The sequence below is a fragment of the Desmodus rotundus genome, chromosome 7, assembly GCF_022682495.2.
Source record: "Desmodus rotundus isolate HL8 chromosome 7, HLdesRot8A.1, whole genome shotgun sequence".
In the NCBI taxonomy this organism is placed as follows: domain Eukaryota; kingdom Metazoa; phylum Chordata; class Mammalia; order Chiroptera; family Phyllostomidae; genus Desmodus; species Desmodus rotundus.
Genome location: NC_071393.1, coordinates 105,084,362 through 105,100,109, shown reverse-complemented (window position 1 = coordinate 105,100,109; position 15,748 = coordinate 105,084,362). Strand labels below are relative to the sequence as shown.

At 42.4% G+C, this 15,748-nt stretch overlaps 1 protein-coding gene across 5 annotated transcripts in view; it reads right to left on the bottom strand.

Moving 5' to 3' along the window:
- Positions 1–1,177: 1,177 nt before the first annotated feature.
- The window catches only part of DAAM1 (dishevelled associated activator of morphogenesis 1), a 150,700-nt gene continuing 136,129 nt past the window's right edge, over positions 1,178–15,748 (bottom strand). For all 5 annotated transcript variants that reach the window (XM_024567810.4, XM_053929185.2, XM_045202018.2 and 2 more), the window contains 5 exons: positions 12,194–12,301; positions 10,820–10,880; positions 8,188–8,319; positions 4,997–5,167; positions 1,178–3,892 (listed from right to left, as the gene is read on the bottom strand). In XM_024567810.4, the coding sequence (XP_024423578.2) occupies positions 3,683–3,892; positions 4,997–5,167; positions 8,188–8,319; positions 10,820–10,880; positions 12,194–12,301 (682 nt within the window). In that variant the 3' untranslated portion in view covers positions 1,178–3,682. The remainder of the gene's footprint in view (positions 3,893–4,996; positions 5,168–8,187; positions 8,320–10,819; positions 10,881–12,193; positions 12,302–15,748) is intronic.

Below are 15,748 nucleotides of genomic sequence, written 5' to 3'. Positions count from 1 at the left end.
GCACCTGACTCAACACAGTGATGGCCTGGGACTGACCCGACGCAAGCAGCCCTGAGCCTTGACTCCAAGTTTCTCCACACACAGCCCAACCGTCTCACAGCTGGTGTTTATGGAGCTGAACCGCGTGGAGTAACTGATAAACCTTGGGAGTTCTTATGTTTTCCACTTGGTAGGAAACAAAATCTCACACACACAAAAAGACTATTTCAGAACATGGTCTTTTGAAGAATTGCGTCCAAACCAGTTTACTAAAGATTATCCTTTTGCCTCACGTAAATGTTTACGTCTTTAGTTTGGGTAAACTACAGACGTAAAGGTGTAGTTAGTGATCTGAGAGTTTCATGTTCCCCCCTATTTCTATCAAGCACACTAAGGGCAACCGAAGGCCTGGGTGGTTCTGTACACGGCTTCCTGCTCAAATGTACAAATAGCCAGTGGTAGGTGCATTCAGTCTGAGGGATGGAATATAACATTTGTTCAAAGGGACAGAAGGCTCTCTTCCACCTGAATGAGAGCGAAGTGTAAGAGAACAAAGCAGCCTTTGGATATTGCGCAGCATCCAGTGACTAGATGAAAAACCAGATGGTCAGTAATTACGAGAACATCGTGAATCCGTTCTGAAGATCAGAAGTGCTCGGGTCCTCCATCAACCACTGGGACAATTGGTTTTCGGCTTGACTTTAGAATGGGTTGTGGATAGCCAGGCAGCCAAAGTGATGTGGGACCAAGAGAAAGCCCCTGTTTTCAGAGGATGAAAAACACCTTCCTTGTCCTGGACAGGTAACACTTTCCATATTGACCTATACTATACACTAATTAACTTTTAAAAAGGAAAACATTCAAAATGAACTATGTTTTGAGTCTAGAGATGAGAGTCTTTTCAATATCCCCAGCTGAATAATTCCACCAGCAGCCCCGCCACGCAACTGTGTAACTCACAGAGTTATACAAAGAGAGGAGAGAGTTACATAAGGAGGCAGGATCCGGTGGCCTGCGGATACACTGAATTCTGCCATAGGAGAAAACTACACCCTTTTAGGTCCGGTGTGTATGAGTTAAAAAATAGGTACATATTTCTAATTTAGTAAACAATTTACAATATTTAAATTTGATGGTGGAAAGTGCAAAGAAATTTGAGGATGATGTTTTAATAACCCACAGAAAGCATAGACATACACCCAATGAATTCATCTCTTTATTGCATATTGCTATTTAAAAAAATGTACAGTTTCATAACACATACAACATTTTTTTCTCGGTACTATAACAACAGTCTTGCACCTAAAGACTAAGTGGTTCAAACTACTAAGCTAATAAGATACAAGACACATAATTAAGTTTGCAAATTATAATGTCTTTACTTTTTGGCATTAATTTAAAAAAAGAAACAAACAAACAAAAAACTTTAAAAATACACACCCAAGAGAGAAAAGTGGCTACTTACACCAGCACCAATCTAAAAAAGTAGATTTTTTTTTCAACAATGGCACATGGAATAACCTGCCCACAGCTTTTGGGGAAAGAAACCAAAAATGGAAATGGCAAAGGAGGCTACCAGGATGGCCGTATCAAAATGAGGGCGATCAGCAAGGGCACAGGGGACGTGACACACGAGCTTGCTCCTCTACAGGACTCTCCCTCCGCTTGTCTACTCCTTACACTGTAAACCGAAGCCAGTGTCAAGGTACAGTTCCAAAATTGAGCCAGACCAATTTCTCCTGCTATCAAGAGAAAAGAATGTACATAGAGGCACTTTAGTTAAGGAATAGACAACTCCATCAGCACATCCCGCTCCTCGTCTCCAAGGCTTCTTGGAGCAAAGTCTCCGCCTGTGCCTTTAACGCGGTGGGTGTACTTGCAGACCTTGGTAACCAAGGTGGGGGGGAGTGCAACCTCTGCTGGGTAGTTATGACTGCTTTATTTGCTAGAGTCGTTTACTTTCCTAGGATATGTAGAAAGTCACTCAGTTTGCGATGAGGGGAAAATGTAGAACTGCAGCTCTGGACACCTCTTCGAGCACTATTTCACAGCTTTCACGTAGCACAGACACTTTGCCATCTGTGCTAAGCATTACAGTTTATACAGATTATTTTTAAATAGCACGATTCCTGTACAGCGCACACATTGGTATTCTATTCACCCCTAATGTCCCCATTGGAATGTGAGCTCCTTGGGGGCAGGGGCTCTGTCTTGCTTACCACTGTAGCCCTACTATGCCTGGCACATAGTAGGAGTTTAATAAATATTTGTTAAGTGACTGAAAAACTCAATTTAGTGAGTAAATAAGATTCTAGTGCAACAGGACAAACTACTCTTTCCACAGGAAACCCAACCACAACAGGATTGTTGGAAAGAAAAGAGAGAACCTTAGTTCCCCTCCCCCACTACAAATAAATAAAGCAAAGCCAAAAAAAAAAAAAAAAAAAAGTAACAGTCCTTTTTATATATCATATAATTTAAGGATATTAAGAGTTGGTAGGTTAATGGTAAGCATCTATATTTTATTTTCTAATGTTCATTGTTTTTATTCATTTCTCCCTGAGAGCTTAATCTTTTGGACTGAAGTTTTACAGGTAGCTTTACTGACACACAGTTTAAAATGACAACATATAACAGGAAAGCACTTCAGACATACTTAGAGATAAACAGGTCTGGGCATCTCTGTTGGTGCTGTTGACATTTTGTGCATTTAGTCCAGACCTATTTACAGAAGATGCAGCTTGTCCTAAACAACAGAAACTAGATAATACCAAAAAAAAAAAAAAAAAAAAGGAAGGCACCCCATAAAAGGTTTTAAAAATAATTTTGATCCCTTCAGAGAAGTCCTCCTTTTAGGTCTTGGGTGGGAAACTTTAATTTTGAAGTTTACATATCTATGTTGTTAGAACAACAAGCACATTCTGGCGACCTTGTTCTTTAACGAGGGCATAGATTGCATTTAGATAGTATTCTTTTTGAAGGCAATGTAAAGAAATCATCAAGATGCTTGGCAGAGAACTCGATGAAATTAGAAAAAAAATCGATGTCCAAGTTGTAAGTATATAAAAGATTTGATTGACATTCTACGTAATTCAGATTGTGTGCACGATGTCCTTCGCAAACATCTACAGACTGCGCCCCGCACCAGCGTCAGAATTCTAAGCTGGTCCTGTCAGCTCCTGATGCGACGCGCCGGCATCACATGGCCAACTATCAAGACCACTTTAAATCTCTATTTTTCCAACCCCAGTTTCACCAATGAAAATAATTTCAAAGTATAACAAGCTTGGAAACCGTAAAATATTTCTCAAGCTTTCTTTTTTCTCTTTTGTTTTTCTTTTTACTCTAGGGAATGTCTCTGTGATCCCTTTCAGGAGAGAGCATTGTGCTTCTGAACAGTCGTGGTGCTCCGGGGAAGAAAATGAGCCACACCTAACAGGAATGCGTACAGAAAGGGCTTCTGAGCACACACATTAACACGGGCTTTTAAAAACCATACAGATAGGTCTCCAGAAAACACCCGACATCTATGTACATTTTTTAATATACATATACACATACATTTACATACACACATTCACACATTCACTCACAGATGAAAGAAGAAATTGCCACTGTTCGGATTTGCAAGGCAGTATAATGAAAAGTTCTAGTCACTTCAACGGGCTGCTAATGAGCTTTCTAAAAAAGTATTCAAGGAAAACTAGAAATTAAGTTTTGTAACCGGTCTCTCTCGGCTGCTGTCCGTCACCTGGTTGGTGATGCGTTTGCGGTTCCGTTTCAGCTTAGAAAGGTCTTTGTCAAACACTTCTCCTGAGCGCAGAGCTGAAACCAGGTCATCAAACTCTCCGCCTTCCTCACTGTTTTCTTTCGCTTTCCTCATTTTACGTTCCCTTTCACGCTGTTCTTTGAGCTGCAAATAGAAAGCACCCTCTTAGAAATGACCTAGTGCTGGATTTGGTTTTCAGTGGTGACGCGTTCTGTGAAATTCGGCAATGCGTCAGCCACACCGAGCCATGTTCATCTACAGCTGCTGAGCCCCGTTAATGTCACAAGAGAGGGGTACCTGGGGCATGAGGTCTCACTGTAGAAGCAATGAGCAATGAAGAAAAGTGGCCACTACTTTGTGATTAGAATCCCACCACCTAGAATCTAGGTAAACCTCAAGATACTCTAGTTAAAAAGGAAAGAGAGAGAAATGGAAGCAATTCATATTTCTACAATGGAACAAGAAAGTTATCACTAACTGAACAGATCTCAAGTACTGGTTTCTTTGACAGCACGGAGAGACTAAAGCACATACTCATGGGGCCCCTCCCCGCACTCACGTCAAAGGCTTAGCCTGTATCGACTGTGAATGCCTGGAACCCACTATGAAAGAGTTACTGTTATTAAAGGCCAAATAACACACACGCATTATAGAAAATTTAGATAATTCAGAGAAACAAAAAGGGAAAAATTCATCCTTAATTCTACTATCAAGAGATAATCATTGTGAACTTTTTGGGGCAGTATCACACTGCTATTATTTTCTATATTTACACTTATTTTATTTACAAAAAAAGATTTCACGTAGAAATCATTTTGAAAGCTTCCTTGCATTCTCAAATACCCTTTGAAGACACGACTACTAAAGACGGCATCAGTTTCCCATGATGGAGCTATTACATCATTTAGAACTAATGTCTGGCCGGTAAACATTTGGGTTGTTTCCAGATCAGGGCAATTACAAAGACCGCTGTTCTCTCTGTGCAAATTTATGACTATTTCTTTAGCATAATTTGTAAAAAATGGAATTCCAGATCAAAGGATGTGGATATAATTTTGGGGGCTTTGGATAGAGACTGCCAAATTGCCCAAGAGAAACTTTACACCAATTTAAACTTCCAGCAACATTCTGGAGAGCGCTGTGACGCCCTCCCTCTTGCCAGCCCCCCACAGTGCTGTTTAAAAGCCACGGAGCTGCAGCAACAGAACTTCCAGGAGCTCGGGCTGGCCAGTGAGCTGCTCTTCGTACCTGTGCTTCCATGCGAGCTCGGCGCTCTTCCTCCTCCTTCTTCCTTCTCATGTTCTCGTTCTCCTGCTTGGCGTCTGACACAGCCTGAAGAAACTGATCAAAAATGCCGAAGAACTCATCCGGCTGTATTTTGCCAGCCTCTTCCCCAAAGTGTTTCACTGCTTTAGTAAACTGGAAAAGAAAAAAAAGGAGGTTTTAAGCAGTTTGAGTTCCATGATCAAATATAAATCCCTCTAGGACGCAAGCTCGAATTGAGTCAAATTTAACTTACTAGATTTTAGTGAGCCTATATTTGTCTTTGGCTGCCAGACATGTCTGTCAGCCATTTCTAAAGTAAAATAAATTTAATACTCCTCGACTCTTGAAACCATTTATTCTTGTCCGCCTCATTTCAGCTTAACATCCATGATTACCTCCTATGACTTTTCATTAACTAAACAGTAGTAAAAACAAGAAAGCAAAATATCATAGGGCAGAGCACTCAAGACATAAAACTAATAGCAAGCTCAGCAGGGGAAGGGAAACTTGTACTTTTAACTTTCCTTTGAAGTAGTTTAATATCATTTATTGGTGCCATATGGTTAATATCAAAAGCAAATGGGATCCAATGCTTCTGAGATGCTCTTTCTAATCATAAATAATGCTGTAGCGTTATTATGATATTTCCTGGGCCTTAATTAGAAAACAATAACTGATTATTAAGGGAGATGTATAAGAAATTATATATATATGGAAACAAAATAATATTTTGTCTTTTTAGCTTTAACTGTTTCTAATGTTAGTTCTCCTGGTAGGTACCTTCCTAACTGGAGACGGCATGCTCTCAGGGGTCGTGACATCGCTACGGTTACCCAAATAAGGTTCAGTGCGGCCACACTGTTTGTTAGAATTTTCCTCCTTCTGTAAGGGTCGAAGGCTATTACTCCTAAGCTACTAAGGATAGAGTTTCTAGCTTCAAAGTCAAATAAATACTCACTCCCTATGCTTAATTAGCTACTTAAAGTTTTCCAGGTCTTTAACTTTTTTTTCATATTTAGACCACAAAGTTTCCGCAGTCCCCTGGCATAAGAATTTCTAACCAGCTTTCATTCTCTTGCTTTCCTCACCTTCATGATCCTAAGCTTTTCTGATATTTCAGTGACACTATGTACATAAAGGAAGTGTTTTCAATATCTACTCTCTTTTGTTTTTATTCCTCCTCCAGTTTTACTGAGATCTAAATGCAGACGGCACGGTGCAAGTTTAAGATATACAACATAATTACTTATGTATATTGTGAAGTAATGACCACAGTGGTTCAGTTAACAGCCATCGTGTCATACAGACATCAAAGGGAAGGAAAAACTATCTTTCCTTGCAGTGAGAACTCTCAGGCCTACTCTCGTACACCGTTCCATACAGCACACGGCCGCGCTAGCTGCGGTCACCACGCTGTGCGTCACACCCCCAGGACTAACGCATCCCTGTTGGACGTTTGTACCTCCAGACTCCCTTCCTTCAATCCCCCTCCATACGTATTCTTCAATAAACAACTGCTGATTGTGTTGTGTGTGTGTGTGTGTGTGTATGAGACATTTTATAAATATTTCATATCTTTAAATTTATAATAAAAATATTCTTTTACCATTTTTTCCTTCACTGGGGAGTTGCTCTCACTGCTTTACTTATTTGGAAATATTCTATTAGCAACCAGAGCTCTTGAGGAAAAAGCACAGCATTCTTCACACACCACATACAGCGCTCTGGCTTCTTCCACGGTTTTCTAAGCTAATTTCCAAAAGTCCTGGTATGACCAAAATGGCAACAGACAGCCTACAATTGTGCTTCTAAACCATTCAAGTTCATGCACTTCGAGCCATCCTGAATGATCTTTTTATCTAGGAATTCTAGTGACGATGAAGTCATGTATATTTTTGACTTAGAAATCTGAAGGAAACTAGTTCCAGACTAAAGTTCCCACGCTAAAATAAAGGAGAAAAAATAGACTTTGAGTGTGTGTTTAAATCAAACGTTAACTATCCAGTTGCTTCTAATAAAAATGTGTGAGCCCTTGACGAAGTAGGTATTACATTGCCCGGTTTGGGGTGGGGCTGGGGGGTGTCCCCTTCCTTTAGAGTGTACCCCAGAGTGGTGAGGCACACACCAGACACAGAGAGGGCTACCCTCGTAGAGGGCTGACACAGCTGGCTCACTGCAGTCACGGGTTACCAGAGGCTGGGCCTCTAACTGCAGTCATTTGAACACATACGGTCTTTCCATTTATTTAATGATGTTGGACATGGGGCTTAAAGTTGAGACTATCTAGTGTATCTTAACACAGTGTACTTCTGATTTTAACCAGTATGTGTGTACACTTTCATAAACAAGCATCCAAGGTTATAACTGAACATGTGACCACAGAAGAATGCCATCCAGTACTCAAGTTGCAAAGGGAAGATTCAGGTTAAGGCCAAAATTGTGGCAACTGAGAAATGTGGCAACTGAGTACTTCCGTAACTGAGTACTTCCTATGGAAGTACTCAACAGGTCGTGGTAGGGGCTTACTATCATATATACACAATGAGAAAGGATGTGAGAGAATGTATGCCTATGAATGTCTGTTTTGGAACAGGAAATGAGAGAGAGACAGTGATGGGGGGTGGGCAGGAGGATTTAAAGGTCTTGGTAATTACCCTACAATAACTTTTCCTCTATAGGAAAACAAAATTTGGAAATAGCAAAAATTATAAAAAGAAATATCTTAAAAATATTTCTCTTGCAACAAGACTGAGGATTTTAAGAGGCATTTCATTTAATAAGTTCTGCTAGAAATTTCAAGAGGGAGTGTCCTGTCCTCCCGAGCCTTTATCTCAGGAGAGCATGTCATTTACAGGTACTGTGCACATGACCTTGGTCCCAGCTGACCTCACATTTCACCCCGACTTTGGTTTTCATTATCTATTCTTTTCTGGTTTCTGGGGGTAAGTACTTTGATCCACTACTAACCAAGAAAAAACTGTCTTGGTTTATTTACTGGCTTCACACCATTCAGACACTTCATGCTCTTGCTGACCTGAAGGCAACATAGGCCAGTCAGACAAGAAGGTTGTGTTTCAACTGATCCCAGCCTAGAAATGAAAATATACTTACAGCATAACATCGGAAAGTACCAGCCCTATCAAACAACTCTCAGTGTGCAAGGGGAACTTTACCAGGTCTTTGGCTTCTGCCAGAAGATCTTCGACATCAGAGAAGCTGAAGCTGGCTACCGTGATGAACTGGCTGACAACAGACACAAACTTATCTCCAGGCTGCGGGGGCTGAGACTTCTGATATTCTAGCTCCTGAAACATAGGAAACACAGAAAGTCAATGTCAGCTTTGAATGCAGAAACACCTTGCCTCATTTTCTGTATGCCTCAAATTTAATGCCAGAAACCTGCTCTGAAACTTTCTGTGATGCTCTAGCTCCACCTGCTCTTCTGCCCACCATACCAGAGCCAGGCCCAGGTGCGCCCACATATTTGCAAACAGCTGTTCAACTTAGGCAGGTAAGGAGTCTCAATGCCTTGTTCATCATCCAGATTCTCCATTACCATGGTGGTGAACACACAGGTACTCAAATTCAAGTTTAATTTTAATAATTAATTTCAACCACTGCCAGATAGCTTTTTTTTTAACCCCACACCTCCTCTGTGGTGAGGCATTACGATCCCCACAGTAGAGGCACAGAAATGGAGGGTTAGAGGGTTTGAAATCCCTGTGCAAAGTCAAGTAACTGATACGCGGTAGGGTCAGAATTTGAACTCAGGTCTGCCTGACTCCAGTGTCTCAGTAACAACTGCGCTGTACACCCACTGGCTTGATCTGGATCTACACTCCGGATCTGCTTTCTTCTTCAGGAGAGCAGAGGTTACCCTCCTGCACAGGCTATGGGCTCCGACTCAGCTCCACCCCTGGTTTGGTGCTGGTCCGTGACAAGGGGCCTGGGCCTCAGTCTCTTCACTTGTAAAAGGAGGGCAATATCTCCATCACCGTGAGAATCAAATGAAATAATAGGAATAGAAACTCATGATTTACAGAGCTTGCTCTGATTGGAAAATACGGCCGCAATTCCAGCACTTCAGCCTGGAAACTGAGCATCGTGTGTGTCTGCGGTGCAAATGTGAAAGGAATCTTGAAGTGTTTCATTAGTGTACAATTTCATAAGAGTTCCATGTTTGGTATCTCCAAACAACATAATCAGTTTGTGCAAATCACTATTAGGATACATGGATACTTAGGCCAATGGCTGCCTCCTGATACTTCTTTCCCATGCTGCACCCTGACATTTAAGCTGCTGGGGGAGGGGCGGGCTTCTGTAGCCTCTTTCCTATGAAGAACGTGGGACAGTGTACATGACCCAAGTGCTGGAGAGACAGACTTCAGCAAAACTACCATCAATAAACCTCAAACAGAAAACTTCCTTGGCCCTGCGCCCCACGCCTGGCTGTGACGTAGCTCAGATGCAAGGGCCAGCGCATCCGCGATCAGGCCTTCGGGCGATCAGAAGGGCCACGCCAGCTTCAGGAAGGCCTTCTACTGGGAGGAAATAAAACAAGCCCTGGCCCGACTGCCCTTGTCCAGTTTGGCCCTGAAAGCAGAGGACATCCTATATACTCAACTCAGTCTCTCGGCCCACTGGGGCAGGGAGGAAGAGTTCACTGAATTAGTTCATCTGCTTTTCTTTTCAAATAGCTCCCCCCCACCCAGGGAATAAAGAAAATGTTATGTGCTCCCTAATTTATTAAAAACAAACAGAAAAGATTGGTTAGATAATATAACTTAAATTTTTATTAGAGGTATGTCTTTTAATGAAGTCAACTTCTTTCCATGGCATCGTTTTGAAAAGTATTTAAGAGAGGGGTGCCTTTCCAAGCTGCCTGTGTACCAGTCTCCTTCACCAAGTGCCAGATAGAGCTATGTCCACTCTCCTGAGCGAGGTTTCTCTTCCCTGGACCTGCCTCCTCACTGACGGCTGCATGTGTGCAGTACCCCGGGGGCACGGTGCCATCCCAGCCATGGCCCATTCCACCGACGCCTCTGCCCGCAGTCTGACCTGCCTTCCTTCTGCTGAGGTCTGGGCCAGGTTCTCTGTATACCTGGGACAACCTCCCTCCTGTGCGCCTAAGTTTACCCAACTCAGCACCGCTCAAAGTTCATCTCCTCTAGAAGAGAAGTTTCCTCTAATACATGCCAGGCATTCCATAAGGCTCAGACTAACCTTCTTCCGGAAGGCACCTGTGTAATCGCTGTGCTTATCTGGATGCGGTCAAACTGGTCACGTGTGAATGTTCTCTGGCCTGGCTGTTCTTGGCCGTGGCAACACTCGGAGGGCAAGGATTCTGAATCATCATGACCCCTCGCCTTGAGAAGGGACAGTACGCCCATGTGCCTGCTCAACAAATACTCCCCACAGGACCGACTCAAAGACAACAGAGAAGTTCCATTACGGAAAGAGCAAACATCGTTCGTTAACAGAACGTGGGCGCTGAGAGGGTCCTCGGAGATTACCTAGCCCGACCACTTCAGTGAGTCCTGCCTTGCGGGCAGGAAGCTGGTGCAACTCTAGGTCCAGCTTCCCAGCTCCCGTTCCAGTGACAGCCCCCTGACTTCTGGAGTTTCCTGGCTAAACACAACCTGCCTTTGCTTCTTCATTGTTGCTGATTTGTTCTGTTTTCCTAAATCAATAGATGTTTATCTGGACAAGTCACATGCCAAGGCAACCAGCCACTCATCTGCTGGATGCCACCAGCCCTAGACATAGTGAAGAGACTGGGAATTAGAACAAGAAACAGACACTCACCGTCTCTACTGCTTTCAGGCCACTTCTCAGGGTGCTTATTTCTTTGTCCAGCTCAGTCATGCTGTTGCAAACAGCAACATTTTAGTAATCAGCGTGTGACTTACACATATTCAATATATTTTAAATGTTTAAAGTTCCCTTCAACGTTCAGATCTCATAGAAAGACAACACTATTTTGAACTTGTGGAAGTATGTATTTTATTTTCCACAGCCAGCAGGTATAGTTTATAGGTTAAAAACAACAGAATGCAAATATCTTTCCATCCGTACAAAAATATTTCAGGTTTTAATCTCAGAGATCTCGCTTAAGCAAATTACTCTGGAAAATGAGCTTCTTGCCCCGTGTGGCTCCCTCTGAGGCAGCAGAACACGAGCTCCTCCAGAAGCACATTCACGCTGGCTCTTTCTGAGTACTGCGTGGCTATTCGCCAAAGCGCTGGTAACGTGAAAAGTACAAGGTGATGGTTTCAAGTTCAATCAACAGTGATTTTTCTTAAGGTTGTAGTAACTAGTTTTCACTGTTTTTGCTTTTACAAAAAAACTGAGAAAGCTCTCCGGGTTTCTTCCACAATGGTTTCTATTTGATGACTTTTAAATGCAAGAATACAACTTCATTCTCACAGATAACTCACATGTAAACAAATTCACCAACACTTCATTTACTTTAATGTTTTAACTTCATGTCTTACACGGTACATTTCTACCAACCTTCACAGAGAGAAAAAGTTAGTCTGCTTACCATGCTTTTTAAATCGACTGCAGAAAGATGCAGTTTAAAAAAAATTTTTTTTGAAGGCCAGAAGGAGGAGGAGAGACAATAGCAAGGAAAACCGCCTGCTCCTCAGCCTCTGAAAAGTGGTGTGAAGTTTGTGGTAAAAGCCTGGCAACTTTCCATGTTTTATTTTTAGTGTCTTCATTTGCATAAGGGCTGCTTTCCATTAAAAGGTTGCCTTGGTTTCTGGGAGTGTGCACATGTGAAAACTATGTCAGCCCTGACATTCAGGTCTTCTATTTGCTTACCCATCCATCCTCATTTCACTACCTATATTTTAATAGAACTGCCTTTGAAAAGTACTAGTGAAACCACACTCCTTAACTCAATACATACTCTGAGTAAACTCCTAATAAGGTCTTGCGGCAGTTAAATACGACATGGAGGAGTATCCCAAAGAAGCTAGAACACACACGTATATGCAAAACCACGTAACACATTTCAGTGATTTGGATAAGGCTCAAACTTTATGTCATGCGCTAGTATGCAGGGGAATGAAAACAGAAGGCCCCCTTTCAGGCAAAGCTAACTCCCTCCCTCAATGGCTAAAGCACAGTCCAGGTGATAAATAAAAAACTAAAAAAATCACTGCAAGTACTTACTTTACTTTTGCCGCTTGAGGAATGTCCCGCAGTTCTTCATTTAGATTGAGAACCTTCGGGTATTTATTTTCCACAATAGTTATGAGATAGTGCAAGAGTGTAATGTTCCTATAATTAAGGAAGAAAAGGATATTAACCATGGTTAATATCAGTAAATGATTTGTATATTCAAGTGGTTGAACCCGCAAGAATGCTATATTCCTGCACTATTTCAAACTTTGGAGGTTCTGGAAAGGCAAGGATTCTCAAGAGAAGGGGACACAGGGAGAGCCTACATGAAATTTATGTGAATATATTTCAAAAGGAAGGACACATCTTCTATGAGGAAAGGGCAGGGGATAAGAATGACTTCTTTGGCCCATAATGAACACCCTTCAAAATCTGGGTACCGTGATGGGAATGAATCTGAACCATCGCCAGTGGGGCCAGTCCCTCACAGTGCACCCACCCCCAGAAGAGGCAAGCCCCGGGGGCGCCTAACAACAGGGTGGGGTGGGGACTGGAAGTGTTTAACCCACTAATGAGGACAGCTCACTGCAAGTCTAAAAAGTACACAGCAGCAACTCCCTGATGACAATTATTGATAATTCTCACTTAAGGTTTCTTTCATCTCTATGATAATGCTTTTCCTCTCTGACTCATTTGTTTTGCTGTTGCAGCAAAGGGTAGTCAGAGTTAGAAAGCTCCCTAGTTCAGGGTTGGGCCTGAAAGTGGGCCAGGATTGTGCCATCACGGATATGATATCCTGGTGGCCAAGAGTCCACTTCCTAATTTTAGCAACACTTCGGCTCCTAACTGCATAACCCACCTCCTTCTTCAGTGGTGACAGCCCTGAACACTGAGTGACCTGGGGTGATAAGGCAGGCATCTGATAACACTGTCTACTAGGCAGAGCTGTGGTAGTCTGGTCCCAGTGTCCCCACGTGATAATCACCTGGATCCCAGATACCTGGGCCAAACTAAGATTCACTTAATTGGAATGAGGTGGGGCCAGGCATGGGTATTTTTAAAAACTCTCCAGTGATTCTATTGGGCTGGCCAAAGAGTTTGTGTTTTCCTGTAGGATGGTTCTAATAGCACTTAGTTGTCTTTAACGTCATTCAAACCAACGTTCTTAGATTGTATCATACCAGCATGCATTAAAAAAAAACTTATCAAAACTGGTGATTTTTTTGTGTAGCCATTTTAATATTAAAGATGGAAGAAAATACAAAAGGAAAAAATGCAACTGAAACACAAAGAAAAGGTTTGTGCAGTGTATGGAGAAGGTGCCGTGGCTGACTGCGTGTGTCAGAAGTGGTTTGGGAAGTTTCGTGCTGGACATTTCTTGCTGGACAATGAATGCTCCACGGTCGGGTAGACCAGTTGAAGTTGATAGTGATTAAATTGAGACATTGAGAAAAATATAAATGGTAATGGGGAAAAAATACAATAAAAATTGAAATTAAAAAAAGGAGATAACTAACGTTATACCATGTGGGAGATAGCTGACATATTCAGATATCCAAGCAATAAAGTTATTGGTGAAAATGCAAAACGGTGTCTTTTATTTTACGGAAAAAACTAAACGGACTTTTTGGCCAACCCAATGACAGCCAGGACCAAGAACTACTAGTTTTATTGGAAGTTATCAGAATCAGGAGAACACGCTGCATTTCTTTCAAACCACTTCCTTAATTTTTAGGTAGTCTGCTAATTCACAATGCTCAGTCACGACAGTCCCGCCCACCTCCGCTAAAGTGGCAGAGCTGTCACACAATTTGCTTTCCCATACAAAGAAAACCACTTCTAGTTGTCCTTTAGCTTGAGAGTCAATGCAATCCCATTCCTCTGAGTCAACTGGCTCACATGTAAAAAAAAACAAATTCCCTTCTTTTTCTTGCTCTCAGTAGTTAGAGAACAACCAGAAACCCCGGCCACTTCTTTTGCAGCTGTTCGGCTGCATCACTGCACGTCACTGTTGCCCTTCTCAGAATCTACGCGTCGGCCATGTGCCTGCTCCGTGAGGAGCGGCTAGGGGAGGGAGTCCCAACCACCATCAAAGAAAGAGAAATGCCACATTTCTTCGATGTTTCCGAGAAATGCTTTGTTATTTAGCAAAATTAATTTTCAATTACTACATGTACCTTTCTTAGTGTAGAAAGACTTAAAACCAGATCAGAGCTTCCAGATGTGTTTGCTATCCAAATAACCTCATTTGACTGAGTAAGCTCTTGAGGAATTAAAAAAAAAAAAACGGAGGCACACATTTGATCATCCTCTTGTCATTACCAGAAACAACCCTTGGATGCAAAGGGAACACCCTTCATGCTGACAGTCCCACTCCCTTGCAGTCTGATCAGATTCAACTGAACATGCCCTGAGGGCCTGCTTGTTAAGCAAGGCGCTCGCTGGGCACGACAGGTTTCTAAGACACTAGTGCTACTTTGGGGGACCAAATATTCACAGGCAGAAAGAAGAGGAAAAAGAAAGAGATCAGAAATGTTTTTAATGTATTTGTTTTGAAAAGGCGTGTGGATTAGATAAATTCTGCAGTAACTCTGATAAGCAGAGAACCATGTAGTAGGTGTCAGGGTATCAGTAAGCGGGGGAGGGCAAAGGGCATCAAAGGCTGGTGTGCGAGTCTGGGAGAGGGAGAGAGAGTGGGAGAACTGGACTGACTGGTAGTGAGGGTTTCCTTCCCCCACAACCTGCAAGCCCAGTTGAAGAGAACCTCCTTCCTTAAAGAGGCGGCTGCTCCTGTTATGGAGTAAGATGCTGTAGTTATTTACTGCACCCTCCAAATAAGATCTACTTTTTGTTGTAGAGTAGAGCTGTGGACAGACTAATAAATATGTCTCAGAAAGCTGTAAGGTCAATTACCCTGTTTGCCGTGACCTTAGGCAAGCTGAGGAGTCTGCCTCGGTTTCTTTCTCCGACAACAGGTGATACAGCACTTGGCCTGTGTAGTTCACAGGCTGTTGGGACAATCAAATGTGAAAGTGCTGTAAAAGGATCAAGTGCTCACGTGGAAAAATAAGGTGGCAGTGGGAAAACCTAGCAGCTGCCCTTTGTCCATCCATCTCTACACGACGTCAAACAAGGTACAGCCCTGCAATTTAACATGTCATTTCTTAGGGGATGGCTTCTGGTGGCCATGACACTATGCCTCACTAACCCCATAGAAAATACAGAGTAAAGAGCCTCACTAGTTAGGAATAATTAGGATGAACAACCCACATTAAAAAAAAAAAAGAATGCGGCACAGAGAAGTTTATCTTGGAAACAATTGTGCATGTTCTTTTGAAGTCAGTGAGAACGGCCGAGAAACATGGCTCTTAGGGAAACCACACTGAATATTCTTAATGCCCCTACACGCCAAGGGCCCCCGCGCATTTTCACACCTCAGTGTCTCTAACAAGGATCTATTCACCTAAAACACACTTTCTAGAAACACACTTTCTAGCATTTTAATAAGTCTTGGGATGAGCAGCTAAATACCAACAGCCAACAGACATTTACACATAATTTTTGCATACAGCTGCTAGCTTCAGTGTGCAAAAACCCAGCACACTT